The sequence below is a fragment of the Cervus canadensis genome, chromosome 2, assembly GCF_019320065.1.
Source record: "Cervus canadensis isolate Bull #8, Minnesota chromosome 2, ASM1932006v1, whole genome shotgun sequence".
Classification (NCBI taxonomy): Eukaryota; Metazoa; Chordata; class Mammalia; order Artiodactyla; family Cervidae; genus Cervus; species Cervus canadensis.
Window position 1 is genome coordinate 14,505,474 of NC_057387.1, and position 23,344 is coordinate 14,528,817.

At 52.6% G+C, this 23,344-nt stretch overlaps 3 protein-coding genes across 9 annotated transcripts; all 3 read left to right on the top strand.

Moving 5' to 3' along the window:
- The first annotated feature begins 2,266 nt into the window (after positions 1-2,266).
- Positions 2,267-11,296, top strand: CLK2 (CDC like kinase 2). Of its 5 annotated transcripts, none has more exons than XM_043454558.1 (13): positions 2,267-2,572; positions 4,221-4,390; positions 5,146-5,374; positions 6,039-6,126; positions 6,480-6,546; positions 6,748-6,864; positions 7,668-7,834; positions 8,713-8,807; positions 9,429-9,558; positions 9,660-9,742; positions 9,906-9,985; positions 10,171-10,261; positions 10,763-11,296. In XM_043454558.1, exons 2-13 carry the CDS (start codon positions 4,221-4,223, stop codon positions 10,946-10,948), a joined length of 1,503 nt encoding a protein of 500 aa, XP_043310493.1. In that variant the 5' UTR covers positions 2,267-2,572; the 3' UTR covers positions 10,949-11,296. The 5 variants fall into 5 exon arrangements, with proteins under 5 accessions (XP_043310493.1, XP_043310496.1, XP_043310510.1 ...); XM_043454561.1 differs by having other exon boundaries at positions 6,042-6,126; XM_043454575.1 differs by having other exon boundaries at positions 5,149-5,374; positions 6,042-6,126.
- A 139-nt stretch (positions 11,297-11,435) lies between these two features.
- Positions 11,436-16,434, top strand: SCAMP3 (secretory carrier membrane protein 3). 2 transcript variants are annotated; one of them, XM_043454593.1, is made up of 9 exons: positions 11,694-12,035; positions 12,371-12,448; positions 13,309-13,431; positions 13,516-13,636; positions 14,112-14,240; positions 14,681-14,840; positions 14,950-15,051; positions 15,550-15,667; positions 15,980-16,434. In XM_043454593.1, the coding sequence occupies exons 1-9, from the start codon at positions 11,970-11,972 to the stop codon at positions 16,124-16,126; spliced, it is 1,044 nt and encodes a 347-aa protein (XP_043310528.1). In that variant the 5' UTR covers positions 11,694-11,969; the 3' UTR covers positions 16,127-16,434. The 2 variants fall into 2 exon arrangements, with proteins under 2 accessions (XP_043310537.1, XP_043310528.1); XM_043454602.1 differs by lacking the exon at positions 15,550-15,667 and having other exon boundaries at positions 11,436-12,035.
- A 375-nt stretch (positions 16,435-16,809) lies between these two features.
- Positions 16,810-22,846, top strand: FAM189B (family with sequence similarity 189 member B). Of its 2 annotated transcripts, none has more exons than XM_043454534.1 (12): positions 16,810-17,827; positions 18,015-18,071; positions 18,267-18,377; positions 18,484-18,603; positions 18,759-18,866; positions 19,433-19,608; positions 19,734-19,833; positions 20,165-20,234; positions 20,458-21,003; positions 21,614-21,682; positions 21,779-22,032; positions 22,125-22,846. In XM_043454534.1, exons 1-12 carry the CDS (start codon positions 17,603-17,605, stop codon positions 22,296-22,298), a joined length of 2,010 nt encoding a protein of 669 aa, XP_043310469.1. In that variant the 5' UTR covers positions 16,810-17,602; the 3' UTR covers positions 22,299-22,846. The 2 variants fall into 2 exon arrangements, with proteins under 2 accessions (XP_043310469.1, XP_043310478.1); XM_043454543.1 differs by having other exon boundaries at positions 16,815-17,827; positions 19,436-19,608.
- Positions 22,847-23,344: the final 498 nt, after the last annotated feature.

Below are 23,344 nucleotides of genomic sequence, written 5' to 3' on the forward strand. Positions count from 1 at the left end.
GCGGAGGCTGGGCAGGGCGGGCGGAGGCGGGGTCGACCGAGAGCCATCTCGGAAAGAGGTGGGACCAATGTAGTCCGTAACCCGAGGGACACTGAAGCAGGCGTGGCTTAGCCACTGTGGGCCGTATAGGAAGAGAAGGAGGGGAAACGCTGCCAAAGCCAACAGAGAGGGCGTGGTCTAGGGCTGAAGGGCTTTTATCCACTGAGCGCCAGGGAGGCGGAGCCGCCCGCAAGTGGCGGGAAAACCGGACGCTGATTGTAGCTCGTGAGGCTTGGGAGGGCGAGGAATTGGGAACCATTGGAAGAGATGGGGAATGGCTTTTGAGCTTCCTCTTATCCACTCTGCCTTACAGACTTCCTGCAGTTCACTTTTTTTCCCCTCTCAACACTCTCCTAGGCATACTCATTTCCTCTGACGTCTTCATATTACTCCCTCTAGTATTTCATTTCCAAACTCATCTGCCAGCCCTCACCAAGAACTCTGCCAGTCACTGCGTGGACGCTGAGGATACAAGGATGAACACAAAGTCCTGTCCATAAAGCCAGCGCTTGTCTATGCTTTCAGACAGGACAGGTAAATTACAGTGCTATGTGATAGAAAGGGCTGTAAATTCTCTTTTGGGGGCGGGGTGCTGTGCTGGGCAGCTTGCAGGATCTTGGTTTCCTGACCAGGGATTGAACTTGGGCCTTTGGCAGTGAAGGTGCAGAGTCCTAACCACTGGATTGGCAGGGAATTCCCTAAAAGTTATTAAATATCTCAAATTCTTCCCCTTATCTCCACTTCTTGTCACTGCCTTATTTCAAGTGCTCAGAATTTGTTCACCTAGATTATTTCAGATGCCTCTTAAGGGGTCTCTAAACTCTCTCGGGGCGGTTAGTTTTCCACAGTCTGCCAGAGTTACCTTCCTAAATCCAAATGTAGCTTTATCACTTGCTTAATGTCCTTCAACGTCCCCATCTTCTATGGGATTACAGTTAAACTCCTTAGAATGACATACAAGGCCCTGTAAAATCTGGACCTAGTTTTAACAACCTCTCTTCTGATAGTTCCTCTCTTGAAAGCCAGGACTCCAATTCTGTTTAAATGCTTTGTTCTGCTTTGTCTCTAGACCTTTGTATTTTCTTTGCCTGGTCTTCTCCAATTCACTTTTCAACAGTTGGTTCAGATGTCATCTCCTCTAGGAAACCTAGATTTGCATTTATAACTCTTTTCAAGCTAGGGTCTAGTCTATAACTTTCCTACAGTGACCAGGGCACCACTGTTCATAACAGCTCTTGTCACAAGGCTGCCATTATTTTATGGAACAGGTCTTTCTCTTCCATTAGACTATGGAGCTCTGAAACAGGAGCCTTACACCTGACACAATGCTAAACACAAAGTGGACACTTAGTAAATGGTTGTTGAATGAAAAAGGGAAAGTGTTCATGGAAGAGGAAGTGAACTACACTTCCTCCTCACCTCTTCATTACCCTTCCTCATCTATTTTAGGAACTTTTTCTAAACTATTTCTGGCCAACTGATGTAAGCTCCATCTGATTATCTCCCATCCTGGCTCTCCTCTGATATTTCTTTACTTGAATATAGTTATCCTCAGGTTATTCTTTTCATTTCCCTTATTATTACTCAATTCCTTCTATAGCGTCTTTAACTCACCTAGTTTTTCTCAACGCCTCCTTCTTTTTCCTTTTTATTTTTTAATTCAGTAAATTTACACTTCTCATATATTATGTGTAAGTACGTAACATAAAGTTCTCAAATTTTCCCTTCTTTGGCACTTGATTCTCCATCACTCCATTTTTCAAACCTTACCTCCAAGGCGATGACCCGCCCCTCTCCCCAAAGTGCATAGCTTTTGTTCAAGAGGAAAGGTGGGAGCCCTCTTTGCTGTGGTTAGGTTGCCGAACTGTTTTTTAAGAACTGAATATTTAGAGGCTATGCTGGAGAATCACACCGCATCACAAGCCTCAAAAGGCGACATCCCGTAAACGACAAGCCCTCTTTTCAACCTTCAAACTTAACAAAACAAGACATAGAAGTCTCATGAAATAGGTAAAAGATTGAGGAAAGCTACGGAAAGACACTAAGTGGGGCAGCTCGGCCCGGTAATCCCCGGCGACTCTATCCCCGCCCCATGAACTCCCGCCCCCAGCAACTCCTCGCTCCAACGGGCCGACGGCAGCGAGCTACGCGAGGACGCGCAGGCGTGCGCGGTCCTGGGGGGGGGCGGAGCCTGGGGGTAGCTGGGAATCGACGCAGGACGTACGACTGTGCGTACGTGCTCGCTCGCGGTGGCGGCGGCGGATCGGAGAGGCCAGAGCCGGAGACCGAGCTGGGATCGGGCCCCGGGCGGGGGCGGTGCGAGCGGCGCCAAGCGAATCCTGGGGGCGGGGACCGAGCCGGGGCGGGAGGGACTGGAGCGGAGCCCGGGAACTAGGCGGGAGGTCCCAGGGTCTCGGGTTGGGGGAGGTGGAGCCGCACTTCGTCGCCGCGGGGGTGCCGGGACTCCGGCCGCAGTGCCGCCGCCATCACGGACTTCCTGTGGGACAAGCGCACGGGCCTCGCCGCCAGAACGGTGAGCGCGCGGGCTGGCGGGCCGCGGGGCCGCGCGGAAAGATGGCGGCGACCGTGGGGCGGGCGGAGAGAAGATTGGATTGGGGGCCAGGGGCCCAGGCGAGATGAGGAGAGGGGTTCTCCTAATCAGCCCCCATTTCTAGGGGCTGAAACCTGGAAAGTGGCAGAGGTGCAGGGTAGGAAGATGAGATGGAAGGTCGACCTACCTTAGATGTATTTTGGGAAGACCAGTAGGGAAGTTGGGAGAGATCAAACTAGGAGAAGGAGTGATGGAGTGCTAATAGGAGTGGTTTCAGAGATGAGAAAGAGCAGAATATCAAAGTTGGACCAGAGCTGGAGACGGGGGAAGAAACCGTCGTGTCACTTGGAGGATATGGAGAGAGTTTGACTTAAGGAGTGAGTTCTGGATTTTCTAAGTGAGAAAGGGGAAAAAATAGATAAAGAAGTTGAGAAAGGCTGTAAGCTGGAGATACCTGGGGGATGGGGAGAAGGAAAGCCTGTGAGAGACTTTGGTGGTAGCGTGTATGCGGTCAGATGACATTTGTGTGGCTGTGCTAAGCACAGTTGGATTACCTGGGAGAGTGGTGTGCTTGCATCTTCTTGGTTGTGTTAAGCCCTCTGGGCCAGGGATGAATCGAATGCCACCCTCCTTCTCAATTTGAGAATAGCTCAAAAATGGGGGCCAGATGTTGGAGTCTATTAGGTGCGGAGCCTTTTCCGCACCTAATGCTGCCACCCCCACCCACCCAACAAGACTTCTATCCTTGCTATCTTTGGATCTATCTCATTCTGTCCTCCTAGTCTCGTCTTCCCTGATTGTGACAGTGATTTCTCTCTCATTCTTTCCTTGAAGGAAAAAAAGAGTTTGTGCATCATGCCATTTCAATCCAGTCACTGAAAGGTGGCCAACTTTTAGTTTACTGGTGCTGATATTAATTAAAAATCAGTTATTCTGTTCTTAGTAAGCACAAAAGAGGGGAGGCTGGATGTGAAGCTGGCTGCAGCCTGGAGCCTCATGTATTGCATTAAAGCTATAGGAGATTTGGCCAGTGATGTGAGAAATGATTAAGATAGTTCAAAGGGCCAGACCCAGATTCCTGAAACTTACTTATATTTGGTTTACACAACTGTATGTGGAAACCTGGGAAACTGGATTCCTGCCCTCAGGACGTGAATGGCCTATTTGGGAAGATAATCTACACTTGAGTAATTGTAAAACATTTGTGATAATATTGTGTAGTAAATCATTATTCCCTTTGAATTGTGAGGAACTCAGAATGCCACAGATCTACCATAGATACCAGCCGAGGATGAATTGTTGCAGTCTTCATGAGTTGCACAGTCTCTCCTGTAATGAGCTGTGGCCCAGACCTGAGTGTCTTCATGAGACCTTGTTTGAGGAAAATCAGAATAGAGCAGTGAGCTGAGTATGAGGAAGATTTCCTAAAGTTTTCAGCCAGAGTTAGTATACTGCTCTATTAAGGAGAAATTGTAAGCCCAGAGGAAGACTGAGGAGTTGTGAGTGGTTTAAAAAAAAAAGTAGAAATTGAAGAGCAGAAAACAGCATTTCTAGGGCAGCCAGTCCTTGGAGAGGATTTCTGGAAACTCAGATCTTGCCCCTACTATTTCTCCTTTCCCTTTCTTTACAGATGCCTCATCCTCGAAGGTACCACTCTTCAGAGAGAGGCAGCCGGGGGAGTTACCATGAGCACTATCGGAGCCGAAAGCATAAGAGACGAAGAAGCCGCTCCTGGTCAAGCAGCAGTGACCGTACGCGGCGGCGCCGACGGGAAGACAGTTACCATGTCCGTTCCCGGAGGTGAGGCTTCAGGAAGGAAAACTCAAATTAGACCCACTCACTTATTTGTTTATTCAACGAAGATTTATCAGTTTCAACCTAAGTAGCTAATATTATGTGATGCTCAAAATGGGTAACAAGTTAACCCATTTACACTGTGGTGTTAAAGAGTGTTATCATAGAGGAAGTATGTTTGAAAGGGGCTAGGGAAGCCTCCAACAGGTTTGATTCCAGTGGGGCAAGATACATAGATCAGGGAGAACTTCCCAGAGAACTTGGCATCTAAGCTTGTCTGAATGACAAGAGAAGTGTTGTAGGCAAAGGGAAAGCAAATGCAAAGGACTAGGAACTTGAGGTGGCTTATCAGTTAGTTGATAAAACAGTTAGGTCTCCATGGTTTTAATAAGTTAGCCGCATGTTCAGTGGGAGGGATGGGTTAAGGATAGTTTGGAGCAAAACTGCATGTCAGTCAGAAATGGCTTGAGAAACAGCTCTTCATGCCTTTGCGTCCCTGGAGGGGAGGAGGAGGCCCTCAGGGGGAGTTGTCCTGCAGATGTCTTTTTAGAGGTTATAGTGATGTGCAGATGTGGGGATCGTCCTCTGTGCTGAGTTACTTCACCGCCCTGACTCTTGTTCCTCTCAGAGTGGCTTGAGTGTGTGAGGACTACTTTCTCGCGTTACTCCTTTTCCTCAGTGAGGGGGGACCTTGTTAAATGGTGTGGCAACGACTGTGACCTGAACAGATGCACCTAATTAGGGTGTTTGTTGTCCAACAGCAGCTATGACGATCGTTCATCTGATCGGAGGGCCTATGACCGGCGATACTGTGGCAGCTACAGGCGCAACGACTACAGCCGAGATCGGGGAGAAGCCTACTATGACACAGACTACCGGCATTCCTACGAGTACCATCGGGAGAACAGCAGTTACCGCAGCCAGCGCAGCAGCCGTAGGAAGCACCGCCGGCGGAGGCGGCGCAGCCGGACGTTCAGCCGTTCATCTTCGGTGAGTGCTGTCCCAGGCCCTTCCTCTCCCCACTCTTCAGCCCTCTGGGACCCCGGTAAGTGAGCAGCATTGGGGCATGAACACTGAGGTGGGCGCTGAGTCTGCTCGCCTGGAAGCTCTCCAACTCTTGGAGGGCCCTGAATCTGCTTTGGAGGTGAATGGGCACAGAGCTTTTGTGAACCCCCGTGCCCTCCCTGGCATGCTGGGCTTATTGTGTTGGGAGCAGCTCTTCCATCCCCAAGAGGCCTCCATTTTCTAATGGGGACCTTGCTTGTGAACAGCCTTTCTCCCCCAAGCCCTGGACTCTGGCCCCCTCAGCAGGTGGGCTTGGGTGGGAACAAGGGGAGACCTGTGCCTGCCTGGAAGGGCACCGTGTAGAGCATGGGGTTGTGGGTGACATTGGCAACGACACCACTTCTCCGCTCTGCCCGTACCTCTCCCCGTTCCCATTTTGGGTTTGGGGACTTGGGATTATGCGCCGCTCTCTCTTCTCACCCCGATCCGCCTTACTGCATCTGACGTGTTCCCTTCCACTGTCCCCCATCATCGTCTGTCCCCCCTGGCTGGGCGCCTGTGACCGGTGACCCCTCCACCACCCACCCCGCCTCCCTCCGGCCCCCGCTCCGACACCTGGCTTGCTCCGACCCCCCCCGCCCCCCGACAGCAGCACAGCAGCCGGAGAGCCAAGAGTGTAGAGGACGACGCTGAGGGCCACCTCATCTACCACGTCGGGGACTGGCTACAAGAGCGATGTACAAGCCAAATCGTAACAATCCTATAGCCTGTAATGGTCCCATAGCCATCCTAACGTCCTGAGCCAACCCAAGTCACAGCCTCTTTTGCCTTTTCTCAGTGGTGTTGTTTATCTGGGTGGTTTGAGTTGCTGTTGAGAATTGACCTCTGCTGTCCACTCCCAGCTCTCATGGCCCCTGGGTTAAAGGTGGTGGGAATCACGCAGGGGTTTTCTTCCCCTGTGACCATCTGTATCTGTTCCCCCTTCCTTCATCTCCTCACCCCAGATTGCTGTACCCTTTTTTCTTCAAACTGAACTCATTCCCCGCCCTTTCTCCCCCTCTCTCCCCCACCCTGCTTTTTTTCATTTCAGATGAAATTGTAAGCACCTTGGGAGAGGGGACCTTCGGCCGAGTTGTGCAGTGTGTTGACCATCGCAGGTAAACGTCAGCCCGCTCCAGACTCCACACCTGCTAGCCATAAAGAGGTAGTGAGGGTTGTCTGGGGTTTTTTTTTTTTTTTGGGTCTGGGGCTTTTTCTTGTTAATGAGCCAAAGATAGGATTTCTTAATCCCCAGGCAGCCCTGTTCATTCTGAGATATTCTTGAGATTCCAGCAAAAGCCTTTCCTGCCATCCTGTAGGGGTGGGGCTCGGGTTGCCCTGAAGATCATTAAAAATGTGGAAAAGTACAAAGAAGCAGCTCGACTCGAAATCAATGTGCTGGAGAAAATCAATGAGAAGGACCCTGACAACAAGAAGTAAGCAGTGCTGGAGTATGTGGGGCGTCTTGAGAGGCTACACCTCAAGACGGGAAAACCTTCCCAACATGGACTAGACAGGCAGAGGAGTTGTAGACTGTCTCTCATCTTTTGTTTATCATTGTAGAGTAGTAGAACGTTACTACTACTGAAAGGAAGGAAGGGAGGGTCTGTGACATTCTGTAATACATTCCCCTTGTTTTGGGGGCAGTTAGATTGCTCTGCAGTTGAGCTCCAACTCAGGATGACCTTTGTAGGAATGTGCCCTGGAAATGGCCCTGAGTCTGACAATCAACATTTTTCATCAAAAAAGTACTTGAGCTTTTAATAGAACTAGAACTATGCTAATGAAGTTGCAGGTGTTTATGTATAGTTTTTCTGTTCACACACATTGCATAATCAAAATGTAAAATTTAAGAGTATTACTCAAAAGACATAAGTAGGTGTAAACATGGGCCCAGTGATGGCTGATGGTGAGTGAGTTTCAAGAGCGGGAGCTGGGGTCATGTTGACGGAGTGGCAGTCTGACAATTCAGGGTCCACACTGGAGCCTGGCACTCAGCAGCTCCTGTTTAACTGTTTGAAATATTGCAGGAAAATGGTTTGAAGTTTGGCAAGTAGTACTTCTCTTCTTGGGTCTGCCAGAAAGGCCATTCTATAGTTGAACTGAATTTTCTTGGTGATAATAACTGGCATGTTTTTATCCAAGTATGTGCAATTAGCAGCAGTAGTCCTCCTTTGTTGGAGGGGTGGTGGACAGATGGGAGCTCATCACACACACCCCTTCCCGCCTCTTTTCCCAGCCTCTGTGTCCAGATGTTTGACTGGTTTGACTACCATGGCCACATGTGTATCTCCTTTGAGCTTCTGGGCCTTAGCACCTTCGATTTCCTCAAAGACAACAACTACCTGCCCTACCCCGTCCATCAAGTGCGCCACATGGCCTTCCAGCTGTGCCAGGCCGTCAAGTGTGAGTGGGGTGGGCCACGGCGGACTCTGGGGCAGCCCCTTCCTCCACGGGACCTCTTCTGTCTCACTCGTGCATTGGTGGAGCCCCTAAACAGTCGACTTGATAATCTGCAGTTCTTCTATTCACTGTCGTGTTGGCATCTCTTCCTCTTCTGACTTAACTCCTTCACTGATGTCCTCACCATCGCTGATTGCTTCTCCTCCACATTCAACCTAGCAGGAGCTAGAAGAAAAAGCATTTGAAGTCAGAGCTCTTAGTTACCTCTTTTTTCCTTCACTCCCCTCCTTTGGTAAAGTCAGTCAGGCGCTAAGCACGAGGAGACAGAAAGACTCCTCAGGCTGGAGGTTTACTTGCCTGAGCTGAGGTGCTCTCTGCTCTCAGCAAGCCAGGTGGGAGCAGGGAGTCGTGCAGCCAAGTGCCAGGGTGAGAATTCAGACCAGTACTTACTTCCTCCTCTGTCATCAGAATAATACATTTTCACAGAATTAAATTCACAGGAGTCAGACAAACATATGTTAAAGCACAAAAATACAACTCATAGGGACTTCTGTGATAGTCCACTGGTTAAGACTCTGTTGCAGGGCTCAGCCCTTGGTTAGGGATGTAAGATCCCTGCATATCATGAGGTGTGACCAGGGGAAGGAAAAAACCATAGCAAGCCATCTGTATACATTGGTTGAGAAATACATATATAACTTATGTTAAGCATACAGCTTGTTAGAGTAGGCATTTCATTTGGAAGTAGAGCAGAAAGCAGCCAAGTGCTTCTGGACCTGCCTCCTCACCAGCTTTGAGCTAGGTGACCAAGCTTGGGGTCAGCTGGTAGTAGTTAGTACTGGCCACCTGGACCAACCCTGACCTGGCCTTCTCCTCTGCAGTCCTCCATGATAACAAGCTGACACATACGGACCTCAAGCCTGAAAATATTCTGTTTGTGAATTCGGACTACGAGCTCACCTACAACCTAGAGAAGGTAAGGTGGACAGGGTCCTTGGCCAGTGAGCACATTTGGTCATTGCCACTTTGCCTTTCTCTTAGCCCTTTTGTCCTCCCCTTTACTTTCTCCGACGTTTTCTGCTCTGGCTCTGAAAAAAAAAAAACAGAATACCAAAATAGATGGAAAGTGAGAGATCTAAGATTTAGCTTCAAAGAGAATTTAGAAGCAGAACTTCAGTTAACTTTCTTGTACAGTGAAAATGCTTACAAGGTTCTTGGTTTGGTTTCTTGTCTTCTCTGTAAGGAAAGCTCAGCTCTGTTGACATTGGAGATCATGGGGATCTCAGCTAAGGAAGCTATTCCTCACTTTGCTATTTACTATATATTATCAGAAAACTGTATACCAGTCACTTAGGTATACTCTTCAGATGCATGCTATTCTATTGTTACTCCTAAATCCTCTTCCTCCCCCATTCCTAAAGTACTCTGCTGGATATGGGGGAGGCTGTAAAAGCAGAAGACATGTGTGGGAGCAGGCAGGAGGTCAGAGTTGGTTTTTTAAGGCTCATAAGCACTTTAGAGAATAGCAATAGAATCTTGGTCTGTTTTTTCTCGGTTTCGATGGCAGAGGTTCATGTTTTTCTTCTTTGCCTCCTAGAAGCGAGATGAGCGCAGTGTGAAGAGCACAGCGGTGCGGGTAGTAGACTTTGGCAGTGCCACCTTTGACCATGAGCACCATAGTACCATTGTCTCCACCCGCCATTATCGAGCACCAGAGGTCATTCTTGGTAAGAGGGGGAAGGACGAGATTGTCCAAGTATGTGAGGTGGTGTGGTGGTGAGGGGGGCCCCTGAGCCTCATAATACCTTTCCTTCCCATCCCTACCTAGAGTTGGGCTGGTCTCAGCCTTGTGATGTGTGGAGTATAGGCTGTATCATCTTCGAATACTATGTTGGCTTCACCCTCTTCCAAGTAAGTGGTTGGGTGTCTTAAAAGACCACTAGGCGTTCTTCTACCTGATTTCCTTGTCTGCTGAGAAACTGCCTGCTCACTTCTCCACATTGGTTAGCTTCCTAGCAGCTAGATCCCAGCATCCCTTCTCAGTCCCTTGCTCAGTTCTGTCTTTGTTTCCCAGACCCATGACAACAGAGAGCATCTAGCCATGATGGAAAGGATCTTGGGTCCTATCCCTTCCAGGATGATCCGAAAGACAAGGTGAACCTGTAGTGGGAGGGATGTAACCCTTCTCCTTTTCTCTCCACAAAATTGGTCTCTATCACATTTTCTTTTTACTTCAACACCTGCCTTCCCCTCAGCTACTCTCAGATGGGAGAATAAGGGAAATTAATCCCGTAACAAGAGGAACTTCCTGATTCCTCAACTTCCCCCTTCCCCTCTAGGAAGCAGAAATATTTTTATCGGGGTCGCCTGGATTGGGATGAGAACACATCAGCCGGGCGCTACGTTCGAGAAAACTGCAAACCACTTCGGGTGAGCCGGGCTGGGAGTAAGCAGTGCCCACCCCCCAGAGGTCCCCTCCTTAAGGTGTTTTGCCCCAGGAATGCCTTTCACAAGCAAAGAGTTAGGAAACAAGGAGAGGAAAACTGAAGACATCTTTTGTTGATAGGAGAGAAAGAGGGAGTGGTTTTTATGGAAGGAATGAGGTTAGACAGCCATTTATTTCTTGAGCCAACCAGAGAAAATAATAAACTACCTTTGAAGAGCTTACATTTTATTGAGCTAAAGAAGATTCATAAAGAAGTTGTCAAGGATATATAAGTAGAACTTTGAGAGCGTATGAAGGAATAATTGTGCTAGTGGGAAGGCAGGTTGAGCTGTAACATCAGAAATGGCCCTGGTGTGGTCCTAGTCAAGTAGCATCATATGGTCACGAGCAGAACCTTGGTCCTTCAGGATTGAAAGCTAGGGCCTTGAAGAAGGCAGGGCTTATAAGGCATCGTGCCTCACTTTTTTCCTGCCCTCCACCACCAGCGGTATTTGACCTCAGAGGCAGAGGAACACCACCAGCTCTTCGATCTGATTGAAAGCATGCTAGAGTATGAACCTGCCAAGCGGCTGACCTTGGGCGAAGCCCTTCAACACCCTTTCTTCGCCCGCCTTCGGGCTGAGCCACCTAACGCCAAGTTGTGGGACTCCAGTCGAGATATCAGTCGGTGACGATCTGTCCCTGGGCACCCCTGTGTCTCTTAACAGCAGTGGGTGTCCAGTCCAGGACACTGGTGCTTTTTTATACAAGAGAACAGAGCCGGAGCTCACTCCTTCCTCCTGGCTCCCTATGTACCTGTGAATATGTGAAATAGTGTAAATATGAAAGAACTTGTACCACCGCTTCAACCCCTGCCTTGTACATAATGCTACTCCATCTCACACTCTTCCCACCCTCACCTGCCCCTTCAACAGTTGAGTTGGATCTGGGCAGAATGAGGTAACCAGAAGGCATCTACACCATGTTTTATAAGGAATTTTGTACAGTCTTTGTGAAATAAAATGATGTGCTTCACCCGACCCCCATCCCTGGAGTTTGAGGTTTGGAGATGCTGGGGTGGTGGGATGATTAGATTGTCAATGAAGGGAATCCCATTTTACCCTTCAAAATTAACCTCAGGCTACCAGTTTATCTGAGCGATGGGTGGATAACATCTGACCGTAAGAAAGGGTTATAAAGTTAGCACTTATTTGATCTGGAATAATGAGGTTTGGGAAAGAGGTTCGGTTAGTATAGCTGTTAGGCTGGGCCCCAGGGTAGAGTCAGAAATCCAGACAAAAAACTTCCTGAACTGGGCTCCTGGGATACCGCCGCCACCGGTCGGAGGACTCCCATCATACTTCTCTTTCGAAGGCTAGGACGGATCGGGATTCTGACGCGAGGCCTACTGGGAGGTGTAGTTCGTTAATCGAAGGAAGTCACGTGGGGAAGGGGCGGTACTTGGCTACTGAGACCGAGTTAGAGGCGTCACGTGGGGCACTTCCTTCTTTTCCTTTATCCGAGACGCAGGCGCAACTTGCTGCTGCTGCGGGGATCCTTGTGACCCTTCCGGTCGGTACAGCCAATCCGTGCACAGGGAAGCGGGGCGGACCGAGAAGAGCAGAGCCGAGGGAGCTCTGAGAGCCGCGGCCGCCGCCACTGCCGCGGCAGGGGCGTGGAGGGCAGGGGGCGGCCCAAGCTGAAGTTGCAAACATGGCTCAAAGCAGAGACGGTGGAAACCCCTTCGCCGAGTCCGGCGAGCTTGACAACCCCTTTCAGGTGACTTGCGCCGGCCTCTTAGAGGCGACTGGGGTGGTTTCTCGGTTCTAGAGGGTCGGGCTAACTTGTATTCCTGTTCGTGACACTTGATCCGAGGAAGGGCCGCCACGTGGGTGTGACGACGACTCCAAACCAGTGAGCATCCTTGGGGGGCGGGCCCTGCCCCTTAAGGAGCTGGAACTGGTAGTGTGGGGTGAAAGGTTGGGGGCAGATATATTGGGACAACAGCGTGGCCCCAAGCTGCAGTTCTTGGAGCCACAGCAATTGAGAAGAGGCCCCTATGAGTTCCCGCAGAGGCACCAGGTGCCAACTGAGCCGCAGATCTCTGCCCACAGGACCCAGCTGTGATCCAGCATCGACCCAGCACGCACTATGCTACTCTTGACGTCTACAACCCTTTTGAGACCCGGGAGGTGAGATTCTGGAGAGCACAGAAAGGCCGGGAAGGGTAGGGTATGCCAACAAGCCTATGTTGAGGTCCAGGGGACTTTTCTGCACGCAAAAGAAGGAAGAAGCACAGTGATCTTGGCTCTCTGAATGAGGCCAGTCTGCCATGGGATGCCTAACCCATCTAAAGACATCAAGGCCAGAGATCTGTCAATTTGAGCTCTAAATGTCAGTCTTGGGATTATCTGGATTCTGTCAGGGCCTGATGAAGACCCTGTCTGGGGAGGCTTTTTTAAGATGAAAAGGGATGGGCTTGGAGTTGAGAAAACAAAAATATGCTTGGAAAGTGAAAGTGAAGTCGCTCAGTGGTATCTCTTGTGACCCCCATGGACTGTAACCTACCAGGCTCCTCCCATGGGATTTTCCAGGCAAGAGTACTGGAGTGGGTTGCCATTTCCTTCTCCAGAGGATCTTCCCCACCCAGGGATCGAACCTAGATCTCCTGCATTGTAGGTAGACGCTTTACCGTCTGAGCCAGCAGAGAAGTCAAAGTATGCTTAGGTACACAATTAGAAAGCAAGGGATGAAAAAGACTAGACCTGTTTGTCTCACTGGAATAGAAAAGTGTTAAGAGTTTTTAGAAAGTTTAAGGAGGTTGATTTGGTAGATGAGTGCTTTGAATCTTGGCTGAGGAACTTGATGTGAGGGTAGCTGCAAGTTGTTAGAGAGTTCTATGATATAAACACAATAACTAGCTTTCTAATAACTGGGGGAAGGGCTGCCACTTTAGGTAATGAGTTTTAGGTATAAAAGTATTCAAGTAGACTCTAGCCTCCTGTGTTATCGGGGACTAGATGATGCTTAAGGTCTTTTCCAAACTCAACAGCCACCACCAAGCTATGAGCCTCCTGCCCCTGTTCCGATAGCTCCACCCTCAGCTCCACCCTTGCAGTCCTCAAGAAAACTCAGCCCCACAGAACCCAAGAACTATGGCTCCTACAGCTCCCAGGTAGGGGGGTGTATAGGGAGGGGTTTGGGAAGGGGGCATCCCTGGGGTTCAGGACTCACATCTCCGTCTGCTCTTACTGGGCAGGCTTCAACTGCAGCAGCCACAGCTGAGCTGCTAAAGAAACAGGAGGAGCTCAACCGAAAGGCAGAGGAGTTGGACCGAAGGGAGCGAGAACTCCAGCATGCTGCCCTGGGCGGCACAGCTAGTGAGTGGATCCTTGATAGGGTTGCAGAGGGCATCTGACAGCTTTGAAGTCTCAAAAAAGGAGCTCAGAGCATGGGCACTGGAGCCAGACTGCAGAGTTTGAATTTGGGTGCAGTGGCTTATTAAGGATGAGCTCTTAGGCAAGTTACTTAATCTTGAATGCTTCAGTTTCCTTACTTGTAAAATGAGAGTAATGTTTGTACCTGTTTAACTGGATTGTTGTGAGGTTAAACAAAGTTATCTATACAAATCCTGGGCATAGTGGTTAGCAGTTGTAAGCCATAGTAAACAAAAGTCATAATAAACACTACTAATATAATTTTTGCTATTTGCCCTTGTCTTCTTTTTTTTTTTTGCCCTTGTCTTCTTGAACTCTCAAATTGGAAATAGAGAATCCAGGGGTAAAAGGAAGGGGGAGTGATTTTTTGGTCTCTGTCTCACTTGTGGGACACTCCTGCTCTTTTTCTGCCTTACAGCTCGACAGAACAATTGGCCCCCTCTACCTTCTTTTTGCCCAGTTCAGCCCTGCTTTTTCCAGGACATCTCCATGGAGATCCCCCAAGAATTTCAGAAGACAGTATCCACCATGTACTACCTCTGGATGTGTGAGTAGTCAGAAACCTTTTTGAAGGAAAAGTATAGATAGTAAGTTGTACATCATTCCTTTTCTTGGAGCTCACGCGCCCAGAACTAGATACTTTGAATGAAGTATCATTGAAGGCTCATTTCTCTGGCAATTTCCCTGGATTACTCCTTTTACAGTACTCAGAACTTCTTCTCCAGTCTTCTGACAAATGTATGTTCTTGCTCTTTCCCTCTTCCCCTTGTCCATATGCTTAAATGTATGCTGGATCCTTTTAAAAGTCTTTGCAAACACGATGACACATGGTTGAGATTTGCTGGTTCTGTCTCCCCTGTTGAGGATCCTGTGAAGGAGGAAACTGCCTTCCTATCCTTACTCTGCCACATTTGGTGAGGGTTGTGGGGCAGGTTTCTCGGAGAAGGAGCTCTCACTGACCCATCATCCTGTCCCTCTGACCCTTAGGCAGCACTCTGGCTCTTCTCTTGAATTTTCTTGCCTGCCTAGCCAGCTTCTGTGTGGAGACCAGCAATGGCTCAGGCTTTGGGCTCTCTATCCTCTGGATCCTCCTCTTCACTCCCTGCTCCTTCGTCTGCTGGTATCGCCCCATGTACAAGGCTTTCCGGTAAGAAGGGGCAGTGGGGATGATGGCAGGGAGGGGACTTGGAGAAGCCCCTTTCTGCTCCTACAACCCTGATTCTTTGCCTACACTTCCCATTTTTTTCTCTTTGCAGGAGTGATAGTTCATTCAATTTCTTCGTTTTCTTCTTCATTTTCTTCGTCCAGGATGTTCTGTTTGTCCTCCAGGCCATCGGCATCCCAGGTTGGGGGTTCAGGTCTGTGAGATTGCCGTTTACCCTCACCCCTTCCTCCCACTCCTTTTGATCAAGTCAACATTGGGTACTGGCATAAGAGTTGTTCAGAAAAAGGAACTGTGGTTTTAATCCTTGGGAGATGCTAATTTAATAGGGGTACAGGACACTCTCCATGATAGAGAGCTCAGACAGTACTGTCAACAGACATAGATTAAGGGAAAGATGGCTGGACATGCTCAGTCTGAGGAGGCTTCTTGGAGGAGGCATGTGTAATGTTGAAGAGGAAGCATCCTCAGCAGAAAGATCTGTTTGGAGTGAGGATGTCTGAAAGAGCTTGGAGAGCTAGGATGGTTCAGAAGCTGAGATTAAACTAGTTTGGGAATGTAGTGCATGGCAAATCGCCAGACCCACAGGGAAACGGCCCCTGGTTTGAAGACATGACCAGTGGAGAAGCTGGAAGGACTGGGACCTAGCTGTGAGCAGTCCTCCTCACTTGCATGTATTTCCTCCTCCTCACAGTGGCTGGATCTCTGCCCTGGTGGTGCTGAAGGTCAACACAGCCGTAGCGGTGCTCATGCTGCTGGTTGCTCTGTTCTTCACTGGCATCGCTGTGCTGGGAATTGTTATGCTGAAGCGGGTGAGGGGCTGTAGGTGGGGCCTGGAGAGTGATATCACCCATCCCTGGGGACTTGGCTGGAACATTCAGGAGCAACTGGGGAGGGCCAGGCAGATGGAAGGATTCTCAGCTAATGGACCTGGGCGGGGCGGGGGCGGGGCGGGGGGGGGGTGGTGGTGCTGGCTTGTAGGGGTAGGTGTGTGTGTGTGTTGGTAGGGAGCCAAGAAGGAAAAGCTAGAGCTACAGGCTGGTGAGTGGTCGTGATGGTATTAGACTGGAGTGGGATTAACAGTGGCTGGAACATGCTGTAAAGTCTGTGCTTTCTACTTGCAGATCCACTCTTTGTATCGCCGCACAGGGGCCAGCTTTCAGAAGGCCCAGCAGGAGTTTGCAGCCGGTGTCTTCTCCAACCCTGCGGTGCGAACCGCAGCTGCCAACGCAGCTGCTGGGGCTGCAGAAAATGCCTTCCGGGCCCCGTGACCCCTAACTGGGATGCCCTGGCCCCGCCACTTGAGGGAGGCAACTAGCCCCCATCCCTGAGGTCTCTGGGACTTTGAGACATCACTGTTTGATGTCTCCACTCTAGTACCCCCAATCATACAGCCATGACTGCTGAACCTGACTTAAGGGTGTGGGGAGCCCAGTGTGACCCAGTCACTGCTTCCCTCCCACCCCTCGATCAGGCCACACTGCTGCCACAACCACACACCCCGACCCGCTTCCCTCTGCTGTGCCAAGGCTGTTGCTTCGGTTATTTAAATAAAGAGAAAGTGGAACTGGAACACAAATCCCCGTTTCTGGAATTTTAATGGGAGCTAGGTCTTACAGAAGATAGAGTGGAGGCGACTGGAAGTGGAAGGTGAATTGTGGACTCTGGAGGGAAGGTCGGACCTGGCCTCAGTGTAAATGGAGAGCTGTGGCGGCGGGACAGCAGAGCCCACTGGCTGGCGCAGGAAGTGGGAGGGAAGTCCACGGTTGGGTGTGGAATCGCGGAGCTGCCAGGGAACTCAGCTCTCCACCCCGCTCCTTTAATGACTTTCTCCTTTAAGAAAGAGCCGCTACCTCTGCTGGGAACGGAGCGGCCGAGGGGCACGAGAGGCTGGGCGGGGCCCAAGTAGGCGCCGAAAGCTTTAGCTCGGGCCCTGCGGGGGCCGGAGCTCCTCGCCAGACCTGCGGCTGCGGCCAGCTCGCCCGGCCACCCTGCCGTCCGCTCCCTCCCTTCCCCTCCCCCCACGTGCCTCCCCGCTTCCTCTCCCACTCCCTCTCCCCCAGGGTCTCCGACTGGGACTACAACTCCCGGGGTGCACCGCGCTGGCCCTCGTACCACGCCCCTCCTCCCGCACCAGCTCATCCCCCATCCCCCGTCTCCAGTCCCGGACCTACTGCAGCCTGAGCTAGGGGAGCAGGAGCGTGGTGGGGAGGGGAGTGGGGCTGGCGACCCAGGAGACTGTGGCGCCGCAGCCTCTCCCCACCAGGCGGCCGCGGATCCAACTGGACACTCTGAAGGCACACCGACCGCGCCTCTAGAGTCACCCCACGCCGACCCTCCCCTCTTCTCTAGACTTCTTTCCCATCCTTCTCGCCTTTTACCCTTCCCACCCTTCCCGGTTCCGGAACGCCGCCCTCTCTTCACTCCCGGACCGGCCCTTTTCGGCTCCCCTCTTCCCTAGGGAGATGCGATGAGCCGGTGCCCCCGCGTCCTCATCGCCGTCGCGGGCACGGTGCCCGTCCAGTGCCCGGAGTGGGGAGGGAGCACTCCGCGGCCCCTCCGTAAGGCCCCCCCCTTGGACTCCCCCCCAGCTGGAGTCCCTGGGCCATGCCCCAGGGGACCCAGCCAGGGGGTGGGCTCTAGAGGGAGGGGGGTGGAGAGGAGGAAGGACGGGGCCTTGGGCGCCTCTGAGATGCTCCCAAGCGCCAGGGGGGGCCGAGCAAGGCTCAGGCAACCGGGCGGCAGGCATGATGCCCTCGCCTAGCGATTCCAGCCGCTCGCTGACTAGCCGGCCTAGCACCCGGGGCCTTACACACCTCCGCCTCCACCGACCCTGGCTACAGGCCCTGCTCACGCTGGGGCTGGCTCAGGTGCTCCTGGGCATCCTGGTGGTCACCTTCAGCATGGTGGCCTCCTCCATCACCACCACCGAGAGCGTCAAGAGATCCTGCCCGTCTTGGGCTGGGTTCTCGGTGAGTTGGGCGCACAGTTGTTGGGTGGGGGAGGCTCCTTGGGCCGCACCCCTCAACACCAGCTGCCAGTCCAAATCCTGGCCTCTCCTGGTCCTCCTACTCCTTACAGAGTTGGGTACATCCTGTGGTGCGGGGCTCACCCAGGTGCCTCCCCTTCATGCTGAACCTGTGCCCGCTTTATCCCCAGCTGGCGTTTTCCGGGGTTGTTGGCATCGTTTCTTGGAAGCGGCCGTTCACTCTAGTGGTAGGTGCCAGGGTCTGATGCCCACTGGGAGGCAGGTGCCTAGCACCTGAGGGGATGCCCATTTATGCCCCCAAGAAGGGAACTGACTCTTCCATTCATGTTGACAGGCACGCATGCCTGTGAGTGAGGGGGCTCCGTTTGCGGTAGAGGGTATTTGGGGGCCCCAGCCCTGAGTCTGTGCCCTCTGCTCCCCAGATCTCCTTCTTCTCTTTGCTCTCCGTGCTCTGTGTCATGCTCAGCATGGCTGGCTCCGTTCTCTCCTGTAAAAACGCTCAGTTGGCCCGAGACTTCCAAGACTGTGACTTGGTGAGATTTGAGGAAGGAGAGCCTGAGTGCGCTAGCTGGGGGAGGTGTGCAGAACACCTCGGCTTGTCCGGATTCAGGCTGCCTCACTCTCTCCACTCCCACTCAGGACGGAAAGGTCTGCGTGTGCTGCCCCTCTGTTCGTCTTCTCCGGCCCTGTCCAGAGTCGGGGCAGGAACTGAAAATTGCTCCTAACTCCACCTGTGATGAAGCCCGAGGGGCCCTCAAGGTGAGCATGCACCCCCATCTCTGCTGTTCCTTTCTCTCCTACCATCTTCCTGGCTCCCACTTTTCTGTCTCCTCCTGAGTCCTCATAGGCCCTGAATATGTGGGACTTACTCCACCCTAGGTTCCTCTCACATTCCTCTCTCTTGCCTTCCCCAGAACTTACTCTTCAGCGTCTGTGGGCTCACCATCTCTGCTGCCATAATATGTACCCTCTCTGCCATTGTCTGCTGCATCCAGATCTTCTCCCTGGACCTTGTGCACACGGTGAGTGGGAAGCTGGGGTCAAGGCCAAGAAGGTAGGCTGGGGGCAGGGGTGTGTGTGCTGGGACTGGTCTTGGGGGGGGGGGGGGGGGGGGGGATGGCTGCAGCGCTGGCTTTTGAGCACCAGGGGCTGTGGCTCACCTAATAGGCATGTTGATTGTAGGAATATTTAAGAGGTCCACTGGAGGGTGAGGAGGGGAATCACTGGGAGTAACAGAAGTGTGTGATGTCAGCTCCAGGGCATTTGAGATGGGACTAAAAGTTGGGCGGAGTCCAGAAGGTCTTAGATGGGGGCAGGGATAACGGGTTGATGTTCTGGCGGGGACAGAACAGAGAGTGATTCTGGGTGCAGAAGAGTCCATAAAGAGGAGGAATTTCTAGATGGGCAGGGTAGGAGGTGAAGGTCCTCAGCTGGGGCAGTTGGAAGAGGAACCTGTTCTGGCAAAGGAAGGGGCCAGAACTGAGCTTCTTGGAGGGGGCGGGGTCAGAAAATGTAGAGGAGAGAGAAATTTGGGAATCAAGGAGCTGTATTCCCAGAATCCAAGCTTGCCGACCTGCTTGCTCCCCAGCAGTTGGCCCCTGAACGCTCAGTCTCAGGCCCTCTGGGGCCTTTGGGCTGTACCTCCTCGCCCCCAGACCCTCTCCTGCACACCATGCTGGACCTGGAGGAATTTGTACCGCCTGTGCCCCCACCACCCTACTACCCCCCAGAGTACACCTGCAGCTCGGAAACAGATGCGCAGAGGTGAGGCCAGGCAGTCCTGTTGGGGGAACTAAGGAAGGAGACTGGGGCTGGGACCAGATTGGTGGGGAGGGATCTTTTCAGAATAGTTTTTTTCCAGGCTTTGACCTTTTCCCTCCTTCTGCCAGCATCACCTACAATGGCTCCATGGACAGCCCAGTGCCCTTGTACCCTACTGATTGCCCCCCTTCTTATGAGGCCGTCATGGGGCTACGAGGAGACAGTCAGGTGAGAGCAGGGCTTGGTGCAGGCTGGGGAGTCCAAGATAGAGCCTGAAAATCTGAGTGAGCTGCTGGTACTGGATAAAGAATACTAGTTCTCATGATCTGAAGCACTGGCACATCCACTGTCATCTTTGATCTGCCTGAGAGGGTAGTGAGGTGGGTGGGGTAAGAACTGTTATTTCCATTTTACAGACGTGGAAACTGAGGCCCACATAAGTGACTTGGACAGAGTGACAAAGCTGGACTGGAATCTAGGTCTCCAGAGCTCTGTCAAGCCTATGGGGTGGCCCTATCGGTGTGCAGGGCTGGACGCTTGACCCTTGTGTTTTCTGCAGGCCACTCTCTTTGATCCTCAGCTGCATGATGGCGCCTGCATCTGCGAGCGAGTGGCCTCCATTGTAGATGGTGAGCAGGAAGTGGGGGGGTGGACAAGGACTGGGACGCCTGGGATAGCGGAGCCGGTGGGGGGCGGGGCAGAAAGGGAGAGATTCGACTGAGTTGGTGGTTGAGTGACAAGCCAGGGCTGCGTTTTCCTGGAATCCTGTCTCCTCTGAGGCTTGCCCAGAGGCAGGGGCACTGCGGGGACCTGGCCAGGCTGATGCTAGCCAGCACCCCCTTCTGCCCGCAGTGTCCATGGACAGCGGGTCTCTGGTGCTCTCAGCCATCGGTGACCTGCCCGGGGGCTCCAGCCCGTCCGAGGACTCGTGCCTGCTGGAGTTGCAGGGCTCCGTGCGCTCCGTTGACTATGTGCTCTTCCGCTCGATTCAGCGCAGCCGCGCCGGCTACTGCCTCAGCCTGGACTGCGGCCTTCGGGGCCCCTTCGAGGACAGCCCCCTTCCCCGGCGGCCCCCGAGGGCAGCCCGCTCCTACTCCTGCTCTGCCCCCGAAGCCCCGCCCCCACTGGGTGCCCCCACAGCGGCCCGCAGCTGCCACCGGCTGGAGGGCTGGCCGCCTTGGGTGGGACCCTGCTTCCCCGAGCTGAGGCGGCGGGTCCCCCGGGGAGGCAGCCGGCCAGCTGCGGCCCCTTCCCCCCGAGCCCCGGCTCGCCGCTTCAGCGATAGCTCAGGTTCCCTCACCCCGCCGGGGCACCGGCCTCCTCACCCGGCTCCCCGGCCACCACTGCTGCTGCCACGGTCCCACAGTGACCCGGGCATCACCACCTCCAGCAACACCGGTGAGCCCCCACGGGGTTCAGGAGAGGGTAGGCACTGGGAGTGAGAGGGCCAGTGACGCCCACCAGGATTTGGGACACTACTGGGGTCTCTGAGAAGGCAGAAATTCTGATTCACACCTGCATCAGACACTTACATCACCTGTGAAAAACACACCAGCCAGTAGCTTAGTGGTTAAAAAAAGAGATTTGGTTGTTGGAACCCAGTCTCACAGGCCCCAGCCTCGGTAAGTTACCTACTCTTTCCAAGCCTCAGTTTCTCACCTATAAAATGGGTATAATAACAGTACCTCACTGTACATACTGTGGTGTTACTGAGAAGAGATGCAGGTCAAATGCTTCCGCCCTGGCACAGAACATGCTTGTCATTACCATCTGTGCCAGGCACTGGGGAGGATGCAGCAGAGGGTGATGGCGCCTTAGTCCCTGATATGGTGGACTGTTCCATCTAGCTGCTGGCAGACATGGGCAGCGACAATGCCCCCTTGGTTGGGAGTGGGCTGTAGGAGCTGGGTACGCTGTAGGCTTGGGTTCTCAGGAGGGCGGTGAGATGGGTGGGGGTGTCTACTACACACTCCCAACTCAGTCCGTGTGTCTCTCCTCTCCCCTGCAGCTGAATTCAGGGACCTTTATACCAAAGTGCTTGAGGAAGAAGCTGCTTCCGTTTCCTCTGCAGATACAGGTTAGGCGTATTGTTGGTGCCCAGGGGGCGGGGGATAGGGCAGTGCTGCTTTTTTGCACCTTCCATTCCACCCACCCTCCCTCTCTTTTTCTCCAGGGCTCTGCTCTGAAGCCTGCCTCTTCCGTCTAGCCCATTGCCCTTCCCCCAAGTTGCTCCGTGCCCGCTCAGCAGAGAAGCGGCGCCCTGTGCCCACCTTCCAGAAGGTCCCCCTGCCCTCGGGCCCTGCACCTGCCCACTCCCTGGGGGACCTGAAGGGCAGCTGGCCAGGCCGGGGCCTGGTCACCCGTTTCCTCCAGATGTCCAGGAAGGCCCCAGATCCCAATGGGAATGGAGCCCATGCGCATAAGCAGGTAGAGTCAGGGGAGCCAAGGAAGACACCCAGGAAAGCCTGGAACTTCGCATTGGGGGCCACACTGATGCTCTCTCCTGTGGCCCCATCTAGGTGCCCCGGAGCCCCTGGGGCCGGCCAGGCCGAGAGAGCCTTCACCTTCGCAGCTGCGGCGACCTGAGCTCCGGCTCCTCCCTGAGGCGTCTCCTGTCGGGCCGTAGGCTGGAGCGTGCTACCCGTCCCCACAGCCTCAGCCTCAATGGGGGCAGCCGGGAGACCGGGCTCTGACCCAGGCGCCCCCCAACACCGAACAGATCCAGATGAGTGCTGGGGCCACAGCAGCCCCCAGCACCCTCTTGCTCTGGCTGACACAGAGAGAAACCTGCTGAACAGTCCCAGAAGTATCCGTTTCCCTCCTACCTCTAGGGGCTCCTGCTGCTTGCCTCTGCCTTCTGGCCTGGGAGAGCTCCTGTCCTCTGCTGCATGGGTGTTCAGGCTCTCGGGGGACATGCCTGTGCTTCTGGTTCTGGAGGAGGAAAATAAAGTCCAGTTCCTCCGGCGTGACAGTAACTCTGATTCACCAGGGGTTGTGGCCAGGGCACAGGCATGTCCCGGGTGTTTAAGCATAGGGGGCTGTATGCCTGTGCAATGGGGTGGTGAGGCATGAAGGGTCAGAAAAATCAGGCTGGCCTCTCAGCTCTACCACCTCTAACTGCATGACCTTGGGCAAGTTATTTAACCTCAACTGCCTGATCCATAGACCATTGTGAGGACGAAAGTTTGTAAAGCTCTTAACACACTAAGTAAGCCTTCAATAAATTTCAGTTTTTCCCTTCTCTTCTGGGTCATTCTTTATCACCATTGAGATTTGTGCTAGCATCTCTCTTAGTTATGAAAACTTTCAAGACACCGATATCTATTTCCAGCTACCACACAGTATCTCTGCCCCTTTTCATAGCCAAACATTTTTTGTCTTCCTTCCTTCTACTCAAACATCCATTCTCTCCTTACCCATTCCCATCAGGTTCCTTCCCCTCCCTCTCCCCAGGCACTGCTCTTGAAACAAATTTTTCAGTAACCAAGTATCAGACTCAGTGGCTGTTTCTCTGCTTGCATGCATTTCACTTGACTTCTGGTAATCATTTAACCCACCTAATTAGCATCTTATGGCAGAAAGTGAAGAGGAACTAAAAAGCCTCTTGATGAAAGTGAAAGAGGAGAGTGAAAAAGTTGGCTTAAAGCTCAACATTCAGAAAACTAAGATCATGGCATCTGGTCCCATCACTTAATGGCAAATAGATGGGGAAACAGTGGAAACAGTGTCAGACTTTATT